This window comes from Equus przewalskii, chromosome 6 (genome assembly GCF_037783145.1).
Source record: "Equus przewalskii isolate Varuska chromosome 6, EquPr2, whole genome shotgun sequence".
Lineage (NCBI taxonomy): Eukaryota > Metazoa > Chordata > Mammalia > Perissodactyla > Equidae > Equus > Equus przewalskii.
In genome coordinates this window covers 25,592,509-25,613,373 of record NC_091836.1, presented here as the reverse complement: position 1 = coordinate 25,613,373, position 20,865 = coordinate 25,592,509, and the positions used below count along the sequence as shown (strand labels likewise).

Sequence of the window (20,865 nt, the reverse complement as noted above, 5' to 3'; positions counted from 1 at the left end):
TGGTCTCAAGGGCTAAAGTGGGACAAGGCCGGTATTTTTGGTGATGAGAAAATATTTGGTTTTAAGGGAGGCTGGGTGATTGCTGAACTGGGACAGAGGTCACAGTAGGGGTCACCTTAGCGATTCTAGGGGCGACTGGGGGCTGGCTTTGGGTCAAACATCGAGCCCCCTTCCCCCGACTCGGGACCGCCGCAGCGGCTTGGGGCCGGCTGGCACCCGGCGGCGCCCACTGTCTCATCCCCAGAGGGGGGCACCCGGGAGCCGGCGCCCGAGGAACGGGGCCCACGCGGGCAGGTGGAGCTCGCCGGTGAGGTCACGGTTGCCATGGCTCCGGGCAGTGACGCGCGTCGGCACGTGACGCGCGGTTGCCATGGCGCCGGGCCCCGGCGGCGCGCGCGCCCCGCCTCCCGGAGTGACGTCCGCCGGCTCCCCCCCGCCTTCCCGCCCCCCCGCCCCCTCCCCCCCGCCGGCTCCCCGCGGCCCCGGAGGTTTCACTGCACAACAAGATGGCGGCGGCGGCGGCGAGCGGAGCTGGCGGGGCTGCCGGGGCCGGGGCGGGGGGAGCCGGGCCGGCGGGCCGCCTGCTGCCTCCGCCCGCCCCGGGGCCCCCGGCCGCCCCCGCTGCCGGGCCCCCGGCGGCTGGCCCGCCGCGTCCCCCAGCGCCGGCCTCCCGCGGGCCGGTGCCTGCCCGTATCGGCTACTACGAGATCGACCGCACCATCGGCAAGGGCAACTTCGCCGTGGTCAAGCGGGCCACGCACCTCGTCACCAAGGCCAAGGTAGGGGCGCGGTGGCGCCGGGCGGCCGCGGGGCTGCGCAGCGCGGGACGGCCCGCCGAGTGCCCCGGCGAGGGCAGGAGAGCCCGCGACCCCGGGGCTGAGGGGTTGGCGCGGTCAGCGGGGCTCCGGGCGGGCGAGAGCGTCGGGGACCCGGGGAGCGGGTCGGGGGCTGCGGGGGCCGGGAGGAGAGGGCGAGACGAGGAAGGGAGCCCCAGGGGACCGAGCGAGGGGAACTCCACGGCAGAGGGGCGCAGGGGGGCTGCTGACCCCCGGGACCTGCGGTGCCTGGGATGCGGAGGGGGTTCCCGGGGCCGTGCGGAGGGGCGTAGAAGGGGTGGTTGGAAAGAAGAGGTTTGGAACTCTCACGGAGCCAGGAGCCTTCTTGTAAGCTAAGAAGACTCTGGAACCAGCAATTAGGAAATCCTGAGGGAATGAGGGCAGGGGCATCGGAAACGTGGACCAGGAGGATGGGGGAAGACAAGGGTAAACCGGCAGCGCGGGGGTCGGGGGCAGTTAGGAGGGGAGCAAGGGCGGCTGGGGCATGTACCTGGGGTGTGTGGTGGGCGCAGGGACTGGGAGATATGAGGGACCTGGTAGCTTATGACAGATACCTATCGGCACGATCGTCTAAGACTAATAGGTGGTGGGAATGGGAGCCCGAGGACTGACGAGATTATGGGAGGAGGCGATGGGGAAATGAGGGGGGGGGAATTATTTTGCTTTTCTGCAGGAAGGGGCTCAGGGAACAGAGGCCCCAGGAGGCCCCAGGTTTATGGTGGCGCTGGCTAGTGAGGGGTTAAAGAGTTTGGGAGAGCAGGATTGCTGGTTATTTTTGGTTCTTGGAGGGTCTGAAATTGTGGGCTTTATAGAACCCAGGGTGGGCTCTCAGTGGTGAGGGGAAAGCCTGGTGACTGAGGAGGTTCGTGAGGAACCCAGACGCTACGGGAAGATACACGCATTGGGCCCTTTGGCTCCCAAGGGATTTGTGGAGCTGTAGTAGTGAAATTGGCCAAGGTCAATTAGGAAGCCATAAATATATACATCAAAAATTCACTTTCTCAGGAAATGTGGGTAGCACTTCCCAGGAGCCTTCTTCATTGGGAGTTTTGGAATCTAAGGCATCAGGAGGAATCATTTGGTTTTGATAAGACCCACAAAGCCCATTTGTACTCCAAATTTCTTTCTTTGCTCCATCTCTCACTTGAATGAATACTTTCAATGTAGTCATTCATTATATTTAAAACTGCAGTTTGGGTTTCCTTCAGCTTAATGAAGAAGGCTTGTAGCTGTTGCTTCCTACCAAAGCCGCATCAGTTCCCCTCACCTCCTCAGCCTAGCCTCTGGTTATCATCACCTACCTTGTTTTTGCTTTTATGGCAATTACTTGTTTTCAGACACCAGTGACTTATTTAGGCCTTCTCTCCTGCTCACTTACAACCTGAAGTTCCCTTTTCCCTCCTTTCTGTGAAAGACTACAAGGGGCCCTTCTTACAGGGTGGCAGGGTGGGTGGCTGTGGAAAATTGATTGGTCAGTTTCACTTCCTCTGGGGGGCCCCCTTCAGCCTTTCTGTCAGTTTCCATCATTGGGCCTCAGGTCTGCAGGTCTGAGCTGAATGAGATACCAAAGTCCAGGGTTCCCTGATGTTATCCTGGGACCCTGGGGGTAGTAGACTGAGCTGAGACTCTGGGACGTGTCCTCCCCCCTGAGTGTTTCTCATTGTTTACTGTTAGCCTAGCCAAAGTTATGTTTACAAACAACTCTAGTTGTTAGAGCTTTAATCCTTGTTTTGGTATTTCCTTTTTTACCTCCCTGTCTTCTAAGTAATCACATTGCACTCCTGGGATTGTTTTGCTCTGACCTCTGGATGGTGGACTCCATGAACTTCATTGGTTGCCTGGTTTATGGTATCTATGATTTAAAGAATTTTGTATCCTCTAGCCCTTGGATACACCAAAATATTGATTAAAAAATCTGTGACAGACAGGGTTGAGTGTTTCTGTAAATGTAATTACAAACAGTTGATTCTTGGCTTTATATATAAAAGAGACATTTCTATCTTCAGTAGTCAGCAAAGCCAGTGGCTAATTATGGCTGGTCTGTCTGCTTTCTAATTTTCCAGTGTGTGTGTGTTTAGTTTTTCTCTAAGGCCGCGTGGTACCCTTTAGGACTGCAGCATTTTTAACATTGGCTTGTTTATAGACGGGTGTCACTGTTTATGTTGATTTTTATCTTTGATCATTTGTGGTTATGTGCAGTTATGCAATTCCTATGTATGGAAATATTCAGAATCTTGAATGAGACTGCAATGGCTTGGACAATGAGTTGCATGTGTGACAGGACCACACCAGCACTCATTTGTGTTTCTGTAGCAGTGTGCAATTTCCTAGTTACAGTTACAAGCGCCCTATCTTTTGCTGCTTAAATTACTCTGACATGAGTGAAGCTTAATTCACAAGGAGTTGTCATGTGCTCTGGGTGAACGATGAGCATATTTTGGCCTGCTCCATGCTTATCTGAATCCACTTTGGAAGGGATTCGCGAATGCTGACAGCTTAGATGTGCCTAACAGCTGTTGACATACAGTAGGATGGCCTGTGAGGGCCATGGTTTGGTTATATAATGGCGAGGAGGGTGCCTAGGACCTAGCAGTTGCAGGAGCTGCTGTTTCGGTACTCAGGTAGAGAGATGTTTCTCCCCATGCACTGCAGCGTCTATCTTACTTCTGCAGTCAGGTCACTAGGAACTGGAGAGCTATTTATTTTCCATCTCTTTCTAGAATGTATCATTTTTTTGTTTCCTCTTTTAGAGGTATGTGATTTTATCTTTTCCCTTTTCTCCCTGTCGACCCCTGTATGGTCTGGGTCTTTCTTGTAACCATAGATAACTCAAGTAAATCAGATGATATCTGTGTTAGCTGAAGGAGATTAGGTAATAGGTGTTTTTCTGAACATCAGAGAAATATTTATGATCACCTTTGCTTAACACACACTCCCCCTTCCAAGGACTAAGAGGCTGCTAAAGGAAACTTCATTTATTGCCTAAGCTACTGCACTCTGTCCAGCAATAAGTGGTGAAGCTGGCCCTTCCCCAAATTCTGTTCATTCTCAAACCTCCTAGAGTAGGACCCTGGGGTGAATAGAATCAGCGGAGAAGAGGAAATGTTTTCCTGTTTGGTTGTTGGTGACTTTTGCAGTACGGCATTCATGAGCTCAGACTTAATATTGGCAACACTGCAGTGCTTTGAGCGCCCTGCAGAGCGGTTAGCAGGAGAGCATATTCATCTGTGACATAATTTGGTTAGCAGCTCACCCTGCCTGTCTTTGTCCCACCTCTTTGATTTCCTGTTTTTGGAGGAGCCCTTAGTCTGAGATTCTTTGGCTCTGTTCTTTTGGTAGGACACTATAAGGTATTAAAGAGATTAAAAAAAAAAAAAAAGATTTTCTGCTCTCAATTGCATATAGTCTGTTACCTGTGCCTAATTATACTTTCACTGGTTAGATGCATGTATTTTGAGTATGAAGAGTAAACATATTTTGTATGCATTTTTTTAAGTATGTATGACTATAAAAGCCATTGGTCAAATACTTTTAAAGTGTATTTCAACAAATATATATCACTTGCCTGTGATCTGTTGGTTTGTGGTAAGAGCTTGAGCTTTGGATAAGGCTGCCTGGGTTTGGATCCTCTGCTGCTTAACAGCTGGGTGATCTTGGGTCAATTATTTAACCACTCTGCACTTGGATTTCCTCATCTGTAAAATGAGATGACAATACTACTTACCTCACAAGATTGGCTGTTATGAAGATTAGATAAGATAATGTATGGGAAGCTCTTAGAACAGTGCCTGGCACGTAGTAGGCATATGGTAAATATTATCATCATCATTATCATCATCAGATGCAGTAGTACCAAAGGTGAGTAAGACATAGTCTGCCTTTCTTGCTTTTTCCCCTTTGGAACAGTTCATGAATGCATATGCCGTTTGTTTTGTGTAGGTAGATGTCATTGGGATGATATGCTTTAAGGGTAGAAAAAATAGTTTGCTATTGCTTCAGGTGTCACTTGGAGAGAGTTGGGTTTAACTCTGGTGGACTAGGGGCTGATTTCATGAAATTGGCATTTTAAAACATACTTTTCCATGAGTTAAGCTTTTTAAACAGTTATGAGACGTCGAGTGAAGACTGTGACTAACACTGGCTCGTATTTGGGCTGCCTCGAGTGTTCACTGTGTTTGTGTAACTGCTCTTTGTCATGTTGGTAATGGAACAGAGTTTGCTTGAATGCAGTGCTCTCTTCAGAGATTCACTTAAATTTGCTGGAGGATATGAAGCAATATTCCTACAAGCTTAAGAACACGTTTGCGCTTGGGTGCGGAGTGTGCTACTTAGAAGGCCAAGGTCAGGATTCTTAACTTCAGATATTCCACAGAGAAAACATTCTGCCCCATGACACCATGCCAAATATTGACCAGCTAGGACACATCTGTGTGCCGTTTGGTTTAGTGCAAACTCGTTTCCATGAGAACAACTCAAAGTGGGCTAATGGTATTATTTTCACTTCTGAGGAAGAGTTCAGTGAATTGGATGAGATGATGCTTTGTGCTCATTAGAAGGCTGAAAACAAGATTCATTGGTAAATAGAAAAGAGAATTAGGTCAAGAAGAAATTGAAAGCAAGATTTACATTAGTTACATCTGAGGAGGATAGTTCCATCCCTAGATAATCTAGAAATGACTGTTGAAAGATGACTAACTTCACTTTGATATAGTTGTGATGAGGTTACTAACTTTGTTGAAACTTTGTGAAGAGCTAAGATTGATTTGCACTAGTCTCTCCAGAGTCAAAATACTAGGATTCCACTTCCAACATCGGAGTTGTTTATTTTAACATTCTGTCTTTGGTGCCAGCTCCCTAGAAAGTCACAGATCTGGCTCAAGCCAGAGGTGCCCAGACTAGTTATTTCTGTGCCAGAATTGCTGTTTTCATTTTCCAAGTATCAAGCTGGCTAATGTTTTCTAGTTCATGGCATAAAAGAGAACAAAATGGATGCTTTGAAAAGGAAAAGAAATGCTCTCTACTCACCAAAGCCTCTATAATTCTAGAAAACACCGAAACCTCTCTGCACAGAGTTGGAACCTTTCCCTTACCTTATCCATTCATTCATTCAACGCATTTTACTGAATCCAAATTTTGTGTCAGGTTCTATCCTGGGCTCTTGAGTATACCAATAAACAAGAGACAAAAAGCTCTTGCCTTCTTGGAGCTTGCTTTCTAACGAGAGAAGACAGACAAGAAACATGTAAACAAATAAATAACTTCATATAGTGATGGATACTATGAAGAAAATAAATGGGGTAGAGAGTGTTTGGGGAAGGGTGCTGCATCAGATAGAGTGGTCAGGGAAGGCCTTTCCAGGCTGGTGATATTTGAGCTGACACCTGAATGATAAGAAAGAGCCAGCTTGGGAAGATTTGGAAGACAGAAGATTTAATGCAGAAGGAATGGCAAGTGCAAAGGTCCTGAGGTAGAAATGAGCTTGGTTTACTCAAATATTAGATCCAAGGTCATAGTGCCTGGAAGCTTAGTAAACAAGGGGGAGGATGGTAAGGGATGAGGTCAGAAAATTAGAAAGGGCCCAGATCATATAGGTCTTAGAGGCCATTTTATGGAATTGAATATGAAATTGGGTATTGACATCAGAGGATATCTAAGCAAAGCATTGACATCATCTGATTTATGTTTTTAAAAACTCCTGTTGGTTGCTTTAGGTTAGGGGTAAAAAAGCTTTGTCTGATGTCTTTCTTCAGATATAGGAGGTGTTCAATTTTAAGGAGTTATACTCTTTCACACTATAAGAGAATGGCAAACTTGATCAGCCAACAAATATTTGTTGATTTTTTGGGTACAAAAAAGATCTTAGAAATGTTCTGTTCCAACTTTTTCTTTTCCAGAGTCTAGAAAGATGAACTTAACGGAATTTAGAGTCTCGGGGGGCCAGCCCGGTGGCGCAGTGGTTAAGTTCGCACGTTTTGCTTCTCGGCGGCCTGGGGTTCGCCGGTTCGGATCCTGGGTGCAGACACGGCACTGCTTGGCAAGCCATGCTGTGGTAGGCGTCCCACATATAAAGTAGAGGAAGGTGGGCAGGGATGTTAGCTCAGGGCCAGTCTTCCTCAGCAAAAAGAGGAGGATTGGTAGTAGTTAGCTCAGGGCTAATCTTCCTAAAAAAAAGAAAAGAAAAAAAGAGAAAAAAGAATCTCAGCCTTTTAGGGGCTATTAAAGTAGTTTAGACCACTTATGCATTAGATTCATGGCTCTCTTTGGTAACACCCCCCCTCCCCCCACTTGCCTAGACTCCTTTAGCTAGTTAGTGGGGAGCTGGATTAGAATCCAGGCATCTCTTCTCCTGGTTAACTCTGCCCTGACTCCTCCATCACAGAAAACATTACCCTCGCCCTCTGAGCACTTGACCTTTTATTAGAGAAACAAGATATATCTACTAATTAAAGTCTAAGATATTTATGCTCTCTCTTAAAACAAACTCCAAAAGTAAGATGTCATGATGAGAGGAAAACTTTCCAAGTAGGAGGAAGAGTAAATATACCAACACTGTGTTTCACTTGTCCTTCCGCCTTGGTTTACTCCATCACTCCTGCCACTTACCAGCGTTCCTCCTTGCGCCCATGGCTTTTCTTTAAATCTTCTACTCAAATACTCCTAGGCGCTCCCTTGATGTGACTGAGGTGTCAAAAAAGTCTTTCAAAATACTAAGGAAGTAAAAAGGGAAAGAAATAAACACATACAAGGCAATGATCATAAACACAGTCTGCCTTAAATAGTTTTCTTTTGCCACTAGATCTAGCTCACTCCAGGGGAATAAGAGTAATTATCCTTTTGTTCTGTTGGGCTGGGCTGGTCTATCTTTGAAGGTACCTTAGATGGATTCCTCACTTACCAGATCACTACTAGTTTCCAGGGGGATGGTGCCATCTTGTGACTCATTAAGAGAACTGGTCACCAAGATACATACCTTGATGACACAGATGAGGGCCAAGAGAACCACTTATTTAGGGCTTCTCTTACGTGCTTCTAGTTTCTGGTCTAAGAGCTATGCCTCTTCCCCAGGTGAATGACCTCATTCATCAGGTGAGTCCCTGCCCCCTTCTAGTAGTGAGGAGCTTGGTCCCTTCTGGCATAATACATAATAGAGCACAGTCATAGTGTCCTGTGGATGACTGATAATACCCAGAGGACGAAAATTATATACATTGTTGTGGATTTTTGTCCTAATGTTATAAATAATTGTTAAATAAATGGCCTAGGCAATGTCTTTGAGAAGGCTCAGCAGTCTAGGGTGAATTAGCTTGAAAGGGCTTCTTTTGAATCTGTTCAGAATAAATTCCATCAGCCAGTACAAAACTGTTGGAGGAGTTGTGGTGACGTTATGTTCGAACATTCTTCTGTTTAGGAGGTGTGGGGTCTACTGTAGACGAGGAGTCTCTGGCCACTGATGAGTGTTTCATCTCAGAATTGAACTTGTTAGAGCTAGGGATCAGATTGCGAACGTGCAGCCTCCTTTCCCAGAAACTGAGGAGGAAGGAGAATCAAGCCTATCTTCTGTTTAAGCTTGTCTGTGTAGGCTGGGCTCACTCAGCTGGATACTTCTGGTCAGTTTTCTTAAACTGTACTCAAGTTTTGATTAGGAAGTTCTGAGAAATTATCAGATTTCTGCCTGGTTTCAACTCTAGTGCATGCTCACTAGCGGTGTGCTTTATTTCTCATTGCTTCTTCCAGAAGAATTGAATGTGCAAGTTGAGGTTAGCCAACCACATTTCTTGAGACTAAATTTTTTGGAGAAGAAATTTTTCATTAATTTCATCCATCCATCCATCCAATAAACTTTTAAAAAATTATCGTAAACTAGGAAGGGATGTTTGATACAAAATTCAAAAGGTACGCTCTTGTGTATAGTGAGATTGTCTGCCTGCCACCCCAATACCTCAGCCACACAGTTTTTTAGTCTTGTTTTGTAGATTTTTTTTTTTTGAGGAAGATTAGCCCTGAGCTGACTACTGCCAATCTTCCTCTTTTTGCTGAGGAAGACTGGCCCTGAGCTAACATCCCTGCCCATCTCCCTCTGCTTTATACGCGAGATGCCTACCACAGCAAGGTGTGCCAAGCGGTGCTATGTCTGCACCCAGGATCTGAACCACTGAACCCCGGGCCACCGAGAAGCGGAACGTGCAAACTTAACCGCTGCGCCATTGGGCCGGCCCTGGGATTTTCTTTTTCTTAGTCCCTGTAGATATTTATTAAGGGCTGCTCTGGGTCAGTCCAAATGCTAGATGCTGTTTATTTCTTGGCAGTGCTTTGACATGCTTGAAATTTCTAAAAATCATTTGACTTAAAAAAAAAATTCTAACTTTTAATGTTTGTTAGAAGCACAGTGTGATGATTCGATGTGTGAGGCTGGGGTTTTCATCTGAGTTTGCTGCAGTGTTCCCAGCGCCTACTACAATACAGCGCTTGTAAATATTCATTTAGTGACTGAATGTAAGGATGAAAAAAATGGGAGTGAGTTTGTTTTTATTCTCTTAACACATCTTACAGTTTTACTCTTGAAATTTCCTGTCTCCGGTTAAGATAAAGAAAAGTAATTTTCTATCTTTTTCTCACAAATCTCTGGGTACGGAGATTTCACAACCTTTCTGGGCAAGTGACTTATTTTTGGCATGTCTCAAACTTAGATTATTAGGAGGTTCAGTGTATCTAAAGTAAATCCTGCCATTCAAATCCGAGTCCTTTACTTTAAATAGAAGGTTCGTTCCTATCCAGGCTCCCAGTGGGGTTCTTCCTTGAGAAGGCCCCACAGGCGTGGTCGATGTGGTCGGCCTGTGCCTCGTTTCCCCTCTTCTGCTTTGGAGCCTCTTTTCCTTCGCAGACCCACCAAGCTGTCTTGGGCTGCTGGCCCTTCCTGAAACAACTTCAAACTGTTTGTTGAGTTACTGCTTGTTCTTTTCTTTACACTAAATGATCTGCTTTCAAAACAAAAAAAAAAGCTTTCCTGTCACTCGCCCTTAATTTCAGTGGGTTACTTTTAATGGTTCTTACCTTTAATGGACTAATTCAACTAGTATTTGTTGTGTCTTGTGTATGTGAAAAGGAGTGACTACTGGTAGTAGAAGACAAGAAAATAAACTTTATTCTTGTCAGGGTAGACAAAGGGTTATGGTAAAGGAGCAGTTGAATGCTTGCAGCTTGAGCCTGATAGAAGAGGAAGACGACGTATGAAGTATAAACTCTCTTACTTCAACCCAATTGCTTATTAGTTGGCTCTCTTTTACCACCTTGCCCTGTTTTTTCTGATTGTAAAAGTAACTTGTGCTCATGGAAGAAATTTGGGAAAACTCAGAAAATTATAAAGAAGCAGAAGGAAAAAAATCACGCATAATCCTGCAAGAGTTATTAATATTATAAAATACATAATTGAGATCATATTGATATACTATTTTATTTCTGCCCCCTCTTACCACTATAAGCATTTCCCCATCATTAGAAACTATTTTAAACATCAATTTTAGTGGATGTATATTTTTCCGTTATATGACTACTGTTGTTTTTTGAACCTTTTTCATAATTTAACAGTTTTTCACTGTTAGAAATTTGCTTATTGGCCATTTTTGTGGGTGAATCTTTGATGCATTTCTGAGTTTTTGCTCAGGATGGAGTGTTGGAAGTGAAATCACTACTCCATAGGGTACCCATGTTTTTAAGACACCTGGTACATATATTGCCACCTTGCTTTCCAGAAAGGTTGTGCCAGGGCTGGCCTCCCCAGCAGTGTGTGAGAAGGCCTTCTTTCTTTGTCTTGTCTGTTTCTGCCTTTCTTGGCTTGGGAGCAGAGGGCTTTTAAGTCTCTGCTGCACCTCTAAGCCTAGGGTGATAGATATGGGACAGGTCGAACGACGGTTAGAGCAGCTGCCTCATCCTTCTCTCCCTGAACCAAACCTGGACAAGGAGAGAGAAGATTAAGTGTGACTCCAGTCTTTCAATTGTTTTTTATGAATTGTCATTCTCTCCTAATGTTTCACAAAGAGACATAAACCTAAACTGGAGAAATTGCTGAAGGAAAGAAGATAGGTTAATGAGAAATAGATTACCTGAACCTTTGATTTTTAAATAACTATTCTTTGGTAAACGTGAGTGAGAATTTCAGAGATTGATGAAGGTTGTAAATTTACTCCTCTCTGTTTGTAATGGTGAGAAGATGGTGAAGGAGATTGTCAGGGAGATAATCGTGTGAGTAGACATGGTGATGCCCAGCCCTGTTGGGTTTAGATTTGCTTTATGCACTGTACTGCAGGCGTATTAAAGTGATCGTCAAGGGTAATTGGGTCATATGGGATATTGTTCTTAGAATGTTTTGGGATTACTGCTGTTGCATTTTGGGCACCTGATGATATGCTCTTTTCTTTAGTCTCCAATAGAAGGCCTCTTACACAGTAAATTTGGGTTATGATTTGCTTAGTTAATTCAGGGGAAAAAACAAATGAAGCTGGAAAATCAGAAATAAGGATGCATATATGCTTTTAATATTTTATTTTAATTTAAAACATACATATGCATTCATTCACTAATCTTTTTAAAAGTGTTTATTATGGAAAATTTCAAACATAGGCCAAAGTAGAAAGAGTAGTATAATGAACCCCTGCTGACCTGTCGCCAGCTGAAGCGGTTATCACCTCATGGTCAATCCTTCATCTGTACCCCTTTCTGCTTCCCGTTTCTCCCAACTTTATTTTTTATTTTTATTTTTTTCTTGTTTCCCCAAAGCCCCCCAGTACATAGTTGTATATTCTAGTCGTAGGTCCTTCTGGTCGTGCGATGTGGGATGCCGCCTCAGCATGGCTTGATGAGTGGTGCTAGGTCTGTGCTAGGAATCGGTGAAACCCTGGGCTGCCGAAGTGGAGCCTGTAAACTTAACCATTCCGCCATGGGACTGGCCCGTCTTCCTACCTTATTTTGACGCTAATCCCGGAATCCTGTCATTTCATCCGTGAATATTTTGGCGTGTATTTCTAAGTAGACGAGGATTCATTTTCAAAAAACCATAACCACAGTACCATTATCCTACCTAAAAACAATTAACAATAATTCCTTAATGTCATTAAATATCAGATCACTGTTAAAATTTCCCTGATTGTCATATATATATTTCTTTTTTATAGCCACTTATTTGTTTGAATCAGAGTCTAAAGTCCATAAGTTATAATTGATTGATGTCTCAAGTGTTTTTTTAAAACATTTATTTGTTTTATTCTATAGGATTCGCTTCCTTTTCTCTTTCTTTGCAATTTAAGAAACACATTTGCTAATCTTTTGACATAGAGCCAGGGCATTTCTTTGTGTATTGATGCCCTGCTTGGGGTTTCTTCATCTTGTTTGCATTAAACATACCCATTGTTCGTCATCTATGATTTCCAGTTTTGTTTTGCTTTTTAAAAGAAAAGTAGGAATTTAAAGGCATTTTTGAAGCAATATGAGTACAAAAGCCCCCTTGAGTTTTATGGTTTCTCATCCAATCTTTTAACACCTGTCTCATCCACATCTGATTAGACTTTACCAAGTCTTTCAAGTATTCAGCTTAGTTTTCATAGAAACATGTCTTTCTTTTCTCTTTGATTTCTCATCAGTTTACATGTCTAATTAAATCACGTAACTATAATAACAAGAGCAATTGGTATGAATAGGTTTGGGAAAAAACCAATTAATTCTTGGTAAGCGTGGAACTTCATGGGTGGAAGCAGAAGTGTCCCGGAGTAAGAGTCTAGCCGTTAACTGGGGCCAGTGTGCGTGCTGGGGCGCCAGTTGTTTTACAGAGAGAAGGGGGAGCAGTGATGATGTTACAGAGAGAAGGGGGAGCAGTGATGATTTTGGCAGGTTGGTTGAGTGGAGGTGGGTTGAGAGAGCTTCCACATTAATTAAAAATTATAAATAAGCCAAAGTTGTTAGAAATTTGAGGACAAGATATTTTATGGAGTCTTTTATTTATAGTGTATACTTCAGGGTGGTATTTTTGCCCACTTATGTTAGAGTTTGCATGAACTGAACTGAATTTGATAATGGGCCAGTGATATTAAAATTTGGTGAGGAAACAGCCAAAACTCTTTAGTTTAAAAGGTTTATGTCTGTTCCCTGCCAGTGTAGTGTTCCATGGAACAAGTTGACATTTTCATGTAGTAAGTTGTTTTCTGTTCCTGGCAAAAGAAATCTTGGTTCGTATGCCACAAGAAACAGAATTGTTTTTATTGTGGAAGGCAGGAGCAGGGCTGTGTGTTTCTTATTAGGGTTAGTTGAGCACCTGCAGGATTTCTTACTTCTTTCTTTCTGCTTCCTGCCTCCTGTTGTCCTTTCCTTCTGTCAGAATATTCTAATGTTGCATAAGCAGTGCTCTGACAATAGATCAGTTTTTTTAGTAGCTCATTTTTTTAAACCCTCAAAATAATGTTTTTAGTGATTGTATGTTCTTGGCTTACTTTCCATTTCTACATCAACAGTGTTATTGTTATTCTAGTCAAACGGGGCAGTTGTATTCCAGCAATGATCTTTGTGTCCAAGTCAGCTGCAGAGACGTCACTTGCGTATGTTATACCTAAATATCTTATATGTGTATAGTAATTCTGGGAGGTAGTTAAATTTGGGGATGATGCTTTCAGATCTCTTTAAATGATTTTAGAATCCTCGAGAATAAAGTAACTTGTTTGAAGCATGTCGCTCATTGGCCTCTTCGACATATGCAGAAGAGCGGCCAGTGATTTCAGCCTACTGCCTTTTCTGATCTCATTTTCCTTCTTCCTTTCAGTCAGCAGCTGCGTCCAGTGCCCTGCTCTAATTGAGCTCTTAGTGAAAGGGGTACTGTTATACTGAGTCACAACCTCCTTAGATCAATGGTGGTTAGATTTTTTAGGCCAACAATCCACTTTGGAGTCACATTAAATTTTGAAAATCACATTTCAAGTGTGTTAGCTAAATTTCTCTTCCTTTTCTTATGCTGGTACCAGCGTTTGCTGCTTTTCCAGCTCTTTGGGGGTCCTTTGTGGCACGTCAGAATTGCGTGAGGCAGTCTGCAGTAACTGAGCACTGGAGTCGGGGTCAGGGTACATCTTTCCACAGTCAGTGTTTACTAACCTAACTGTTTTCTTTGGGCAAGTCACTTAACTAATGGAGCTTCCAGTTTCTTTTTTATTTATGTATTTTTTCAACCACTTTATTGAGATTTAATTCACATGTCATACAATTTACCCAATTCAATGTTTTTAGTATATTCACAGAGTTGTGCAACCATCACCACAATCCATTTTAGAACATTTTCATTCCCTTTGAAAGAAATGACACGCCCATTAGCAGTCACTGTCCATTTCCTCAGCCCTAAGCCCTAAGCAATCACGAATCAAACTCTACAGATTTGTCTATTCTGGATATTTCATGTAAATGGAATTGCAGAATTTATGGCCCTTTGTTTCTGCCTTCTTTCACTTAGCATAATATCTTCAAGGTTCATCCCTGTTGTAGCGTATGTCCGAATTTTATTCCTTTTTATGGCTGAATAATATTCCATTGTATGGATATGCTGCATTTTGTTTATCCATTTGCGAGTCAGTGGACATTTGCATTATTTCCACTTTTTAGCTGTTAGGAATAATACTGTTATGAACATTGGCATACAAATTTTTGTTTGGCTGTATCTTTTCATTTCTCATAAGTATATACCTAGGAGTGGAATTGCTGGATCATATAGTAATTCCATGTTTAACTTGCTGAGGAATTGCCAAACTGTTTTCCAAAGTGACTGCATCATTTTACGTTCCTGCTGGTAATGTATGCGAGTTCCAATTTTTCTATATCTTCACTGAAACTTACTCTTTCTTTTTGATCTAGCCATCCTAGTGGATGTGAAGTGGTATCTTATTATGGTTTTGATTTGCATTTCCTTAATAACTAATGGTGTTGAACATCTTTCCATGTGCTCATTGACCATTTGTAGATCTTTGGAGAAGTGTCTATTTAGATTCTTTGCTCATTTTTTAGTTGGGTTATTTGTCTTTTCGTTGAGTTATAGGAATTCTTTATATATTCTGGATACTAGTCCTTTATCAGAGATATGATTTACAAATATTTTCTCCCATTATGTGGGTTGTCTTTTCATTTTCTTGATGGTTTTGTTTGCAGCACAAAAGTTTTTTTTTTTTTTTTAAAGATTTTATTTTTTCTTTTTTTTCCCAAAGCCCCCCCAGTACATAGTTGTGTATTTTTAGTTGTGTGTCCTTCTAGTTGTGGCATGTGGGATGCTGCCTCAGCATGGCCTGACGAGTGGTACCATGTCCATGGCCAGGATTTGAACCAGTGAAACCCTGGGCCAACCCAGTGGAGGGCACGAACTTAACCACTCGACCACAGAGCCAGCCCAGCACAAAAGTTTTTAATTTTGGTGCTCTAGTTTCTTAATTTGTAAAGTTATTCTAAGTCTGAAGTTATATGTTCTCTTGCGAATATTTTCCTCTGTACTCATTCTGTACTTTTCTCCTACTTTCAGATAATTCTTCCTTTTCTGGGATATTTTATAGCCTCAGAGTCTCTTTAACAACATCTGTCTTTGTATCTATCTGATATATATGTCATAAAATAATTAAACTTTATAAAATATGTAACATAGAAAGTGAAACTTCCCCCTCTACAGAGAAAACATTGTTAACATTTTATATCCAGATTTTTTTCCTATTCACATGTTAACATTTTAGGTTTTTTTTTATTAAAAAGGGATCATACCACACTTCCAGTTACTATTTTTTTTTTAAGATTTTATTTTTCCTTTTTCTCCCCAAAGCCCCCCAGTACATAGTTGTATATTTTAGTTGTGGATCCTTCTAGTTGTGGCATGTGGGACGCTGCCTCAGCATGGTTTGATGAGCGGTGCTGTGTCTGCATCCAGGATCCAAACCGGTGAAACCCTGGGCCGCTGAAGCAGAGTGCGAAAACTTAACCACTCAGCCATGTTGCTATTTTTAATTTAATAATGTATCTCCAACATTCTTCCATGTCGGTACATTTTGCCCTATCTCAATCTTTTTAATGGCTGCAGAGTATTCCATTTTGTGGATATACTATAATTTATTTAAGTAGTACCGTATTGATAGGTTTAGGGTTGTTTCCAGCTTTTATTTTTCATTTTTATTTATTTATTTTTAAAGATTGGCACCTGAGCTAACGTCTGTTGCCAGTCTTTTTTTTTCCTTCTTCTTCTTCCCAAAGCCCTCCAGTACATCATTGTATATTCTAGTTGTAGGTCCTCTGGTTGTGCTATTTTTTAATTTTTTATTTTATTTTTTTGGTGAGGAAGACTGGCCCTAAGCTAACATCTTTTGCCAATCTTCCTCTTTTTGCTTGAGGAAGACTGTTGCTGAGCTAGCATATGTGGTAATCTTCTTCTATTTTGTATGTGGGACACTGCCACAGCATGGCTTGATGAGCAGTGTGTAGGTCCATGCCTGGGATCTGAAGCTGTGAACGCTGGGGCACCGAAGTGAAGTGGGCCCACTTAACTACTACATCAGTGGGCCAGCCCCCAGCTTTTATTTTTTCAGTTACAAGTTATATGTTAATGTTTCCATACGTATATTTGCACACTAGTGCTAGTGTTTCTTTTTTGTTCCATTCATTTGCTGTTGTACTGTTTACTATTCAAAAGACACTCAAGTCTCAGACTTAATATTTAAAAATACAAGAGTTTTATTAGGTCAGACCTAGAGTAAACTTCCAAAAGTTATGTGTTCTTCTCCATTATGATATATACAGTGTTAGGATCTTCCTTTGAAACTAGGTTCTTCATTTTCTCAGTAATTTAATGGAATAATTCACTAGAAGTGGAATGCCTGAGTCAAAGTATGAATGCTTAAAATTTTATAAATGTTGCCAAATTGCCCTCTAAGAAAGGCTAAGCTAATTCATTCAACTCAAGAATGTATGATAGTACTCTTTCTGTTCTCCGTAACACTGGCAACCAGCCATCTTTTTAGGGAGTCAATCTGACAGGTAAGAAAATGTCATTTTAGTTTATAGTTATTTATTAGTGAATTTGAGTATCATTTAATTTGTCTATTGGCTATTCATATTTTTTCTTGAAATTATCTGTGTCCTTTGTCTACTTTTCTTTTGAGCTTTTTCTCATTAACATGTAATAGCTTTTTGAATATTAGGGAAATTAGTTACTTAACATATTGTAGATATGTTTCCTTATTTGTCTTTTGATGTGTGTATATTTTTTTTTTTTGAGGAAGATTAGCCCTGAGCTAACATCTGCTGCCAATCTGCCTCTCTTTTTTGCTGAGAAAGACTGGCCCTGAGCTAACATCCGTGCCCATCTTCCTCTACTTATATGTGGGATGCCTACCACAGCACGGCTTGACAAACGGTGCCACGTCTGCACCCAGGATCCCAACCCGCAAACCCCGGGCTGCTGAAGCAGAACGTGCAAACTTAACCACTGTGCCACCTCACTGGCCCCTATATATTTTTTTTTTAATATAAAATGTAAACATTTTTATGTAGTCAGATTTTTCTGTTTTTTACTTTATGGCTTCTTAGTTTCCTTCCTCCTTCTAATCTTTTAAAAATATTTACTCGTGTTTTCTTCAAGTGCTTTTATGGTTTTGTTTTTAAATTTGATCTTTGCTTCTTGTGTGATGCATTTTTGTTCAACCTAAATGAGAAAGGGATCAGTCATGGAATCTGTTGGAGCTGTAATTTTACCTTTATTTTTGTGGTTATTAATGGCTTTCTTCTCCCACTCAGCTGTAAGCTCCATGCGGGCAGAGGACTGTGTCGGCTTTTTTCCTCGTTCTTATTTTCAGTGACTAGCGCAGTGCTTCCTCATGATAGGCCCCCTGCTTATGGAATGAGTGAATCTGTCTTTTTCTCCAGATGTCTAGCTTGTTGTCCCAACACAATTTATTGAGTAACATCATTTCCCTCTTGATTTAAAAAGCTGCTTTATCCACAAAACTTCCAGATACATTTCTGAATTCTTTTAATCCTTTGATTGGACTGTCTTTACTTGCTTTGATATTATGCACTTTCAATTATTGTAGCTTTATACTACTTAAAGTGTGTTTGGAAGCCTCAGATATTCTTAAATATATTATACCAGTTTGGGAAGCACTGTAATCTCTTTTTGTAAAACTTCTTGCTCTCCCTTAGAAAACACTCATTTAACTTACTGATTAAATTTAATCTGTTCTGAGAGTCACCCTGCAAAGTAGAAATGATTCTGGGGTATTATTTCCCGAAGAGTCTTTCTAGGATACGACGTACTTAATTCTTTTTTTTTTCTTTCTTTTTTTCTCCTCCTCCTTCTCTCCGAAGCCCCCCAGTACCCAATTGTATATTCTAGTTGTAGGTCCTTCTAGCTGTGGCATGTGGGATGCCGCCTTAGCATGGCCTGGTGAGCGGTGCCATGTCCGCACTCAGGATCCAAACCAGCGAAACCCTGGGCCACTGAAGCAGAGCACGGAACTCAACCACCCGGCCCCTGACATGCTTAATTCTGACTTGACATCCTAAGTATGTTTTTCAAAACTCTCATTTTATAATCTTGGGTATCTCTAGAAGAGATAACATTTTCCTCATAGTCTTTTTTTTTTTTGAGGAAGATTAGCCTTGAGCTAACTGCTGCTGCCAATCCTCCTCTTTTTGCTGAGGAAGACTGGCCCTGAGCTAACGTCTGTGCCCATCTTCCTCTAGTTATATGTGGGACACCTACCACAGCATGGCTTGCCAGGCGGTGCCATATCCGCGCTCAGGATCTGAACTGGCGAACCCTGGGCCACCGAACTGGAACATGTGCACTTAACCGCTGCACTACCAGGCCAGCCCCCTTCCTCATAATCTTTTAATGCGGAATACACAGAGAGAGGATGGGTGACAGAAAAGGCATCAAGAAAATGTGTTGGCACCCAGCTGATGTGAAAGCAGATAGTGAAAAAGGTATTACTTAAAAGTAGTATACAGAATTCGGTTTAGTGACCTTGATTTCTCACCTTGTGCTTGACATGTTTCCTTCCTGTGGCATGCAATATTAGATTGATTCATTGCGTACGACTTGGGTGAAGTTCAGGTAACATTGCTAAATAATCACTTTCTTTTTCTTTAGTGTAGCCTCCTTCTCTCTGTAAAACATTAGAAATTCTTATAGTCTGAAATAGAGCCTTCTTTTGGGATTTTCTGTCATGTCTTTCTCATGCAAGAACAAACTTTAGGGTCTTGTGAGTCTTAGAGAAGTTTAAAGCAGAGAAATTAATGTCTGGGGAACAGGGCATACCTATTGTGATAAAATCCTTGCTTTCTTTTTATTATTTCTTTTATGTTATTCTAGAATGCTTCAACACAACTCTTCTATACTTCAATAACTAATTTACAAGTGTGTTTTCACATGATTACTCATTTCTTAAAAAAAATAGCAATGATTTTGTCAAGCTCTTTCAGACTTTTCCTTAATAGGCCTAACCATGGATTTCAGAAGTATTAAAGTAGAAAAACACTCAAAGGTTTGTTTGGGACTCTTAGTCTCCACCCTGGCATTAAGTACCGCTGAAAATAACCCTGGAATGAAGGGTTTTTATGTGGCAGGACTAGTTGACTTAATACGATTCTTCCTTTTGCAAGTTTTCTGTTGGTGGAAAATGGGCTTACTTTTCTTTTAGTTGTATTCTTTATTTTTCTCAATGCTAGTCTCAACGGAGAGATTTTTAGGCTGTTAACTGTCCTAGCACACCAATAAATGCAGCTTGTTAGTAGATGCTATCTCATGTTGATTAGTTACTCTTGAGATTTACTGTCTTTGCAAAACACCTGTCTGTATTTGAGCTTTGCTAGGTGGTTGGCTTTTGTGTTTGAAGATTTGCTCCAAAGAAAGCAAATAGCTATTGGAAGAGGGAGCAAAGGGAAAAGGAGTCAGCAAATTTCTCTGTGCTTTCATTGAAGAGGTTTCCCAATTAGAAAGCTTTTGTAGGCTTGACCTTTTTGCACTAAAGTAACCCAGCATTTCATTATGTATTCCATTGAGGTTTGGAGCTCTGTGCCAGAAGGCGAGAACCAAGGTTGAATGTGAAAGGAATATTCAGAGGATGAAGCTCATAGTCAAGAAAGTGCAGCTTCATAGGCTGGGTCCAAAAATAACCTGCTTGCCATAGGAGAGCAAGAATGGAGGTAGCACTTGGTGCTGTTTTAGGAGCAGTGTATTAGGTCCTGTGATGTCATTCCAGCATGATTCAAGTCATGTTTAAGGCAATATCATTACAATTTAGGTTTAGGAGAATGTTGCCTCTGTAAGTTTTACTTAACCCTGTGGAAGAGTTATTTGCAAAGTTTGGAAGGAGTACTTTTCTGCCAGATTGGAGGGAATTAACATAATTTACTCTTCTCTAAATAGGAAGGTGGTCTGCATTATAGCCATCTAATTGTTGAGACTTAAATTAGTGATTTGCTTGGGTCCTGTGGTGAATCTTGTCTGATTTTAAGAGGTAGAACTCAGTCTGGTTCAGAAAAGTTGGCTTTGGAATGGATTGCTGACTGCCCTGAAGGTGGGAAATGTTATTGTTCAGAGGGCCCTTCTAAGGCTGGCAAGAAAACCCTAAAGACAATAAGTTTTAAGAGTTTATAAATAACACTGAGTCTGGAAATGCATAGCACCTAGACACATAATTAGCAAGTCGAGAAGTTTGACTTGAAGGAATAAATTAGCTCTAGTCACTTGATGGACTCAGATCATGGAAGGCACGTAGATTGTTTTAGGTGGTGGCAATTGTGATGTTGAGGCTGGCCCTGGAAATGAGTTGTCAGATATGCTGTCATCCCCATTAATGGTTCATATTATTGCTCAGGTTTATAATTTATGAAGAGATGATTTTCCTACCCTGTCTAGGGGACCAGAGTTTCAAAATTTTGAAAGTTATGACAGAGTGAAATACAGAGAAAAGTTTCCTGCCCACGCATACCCCTCGGCCGTCTGGACCCCCTTCCCGTAGGCAGTCGGTAT

General features: G+C 41.9%; 1 protein-coding gene across 9 annotated transcripts in view; it reads left to right on the top strand.

The window, feature by feature from the left end:
- The first annotated feature begins 491 nt into the window (after window positions 1–491).
- Window positions 492–20,865, top strand: part of SIK3 (SIK family kinase 3) — a 241,288-nt gene continuing 220,914 nt past the window's right edge. For all 9 annotated transcript variants that reach the window (XM_070624907.1, XM_070624903.1, XM_070624905.1 and 6 more), the window contains exon 1: window positions 492–779. In XM_070624907.1, coding sequence (XP_070481008.1) covers window positions 507–779 — 273 coding nt within the window. In that variant the 5' untranslated portion in view covers window positions 492–506. The remainder of the gene's footprint in view (window positions 780–20,865) is intronic.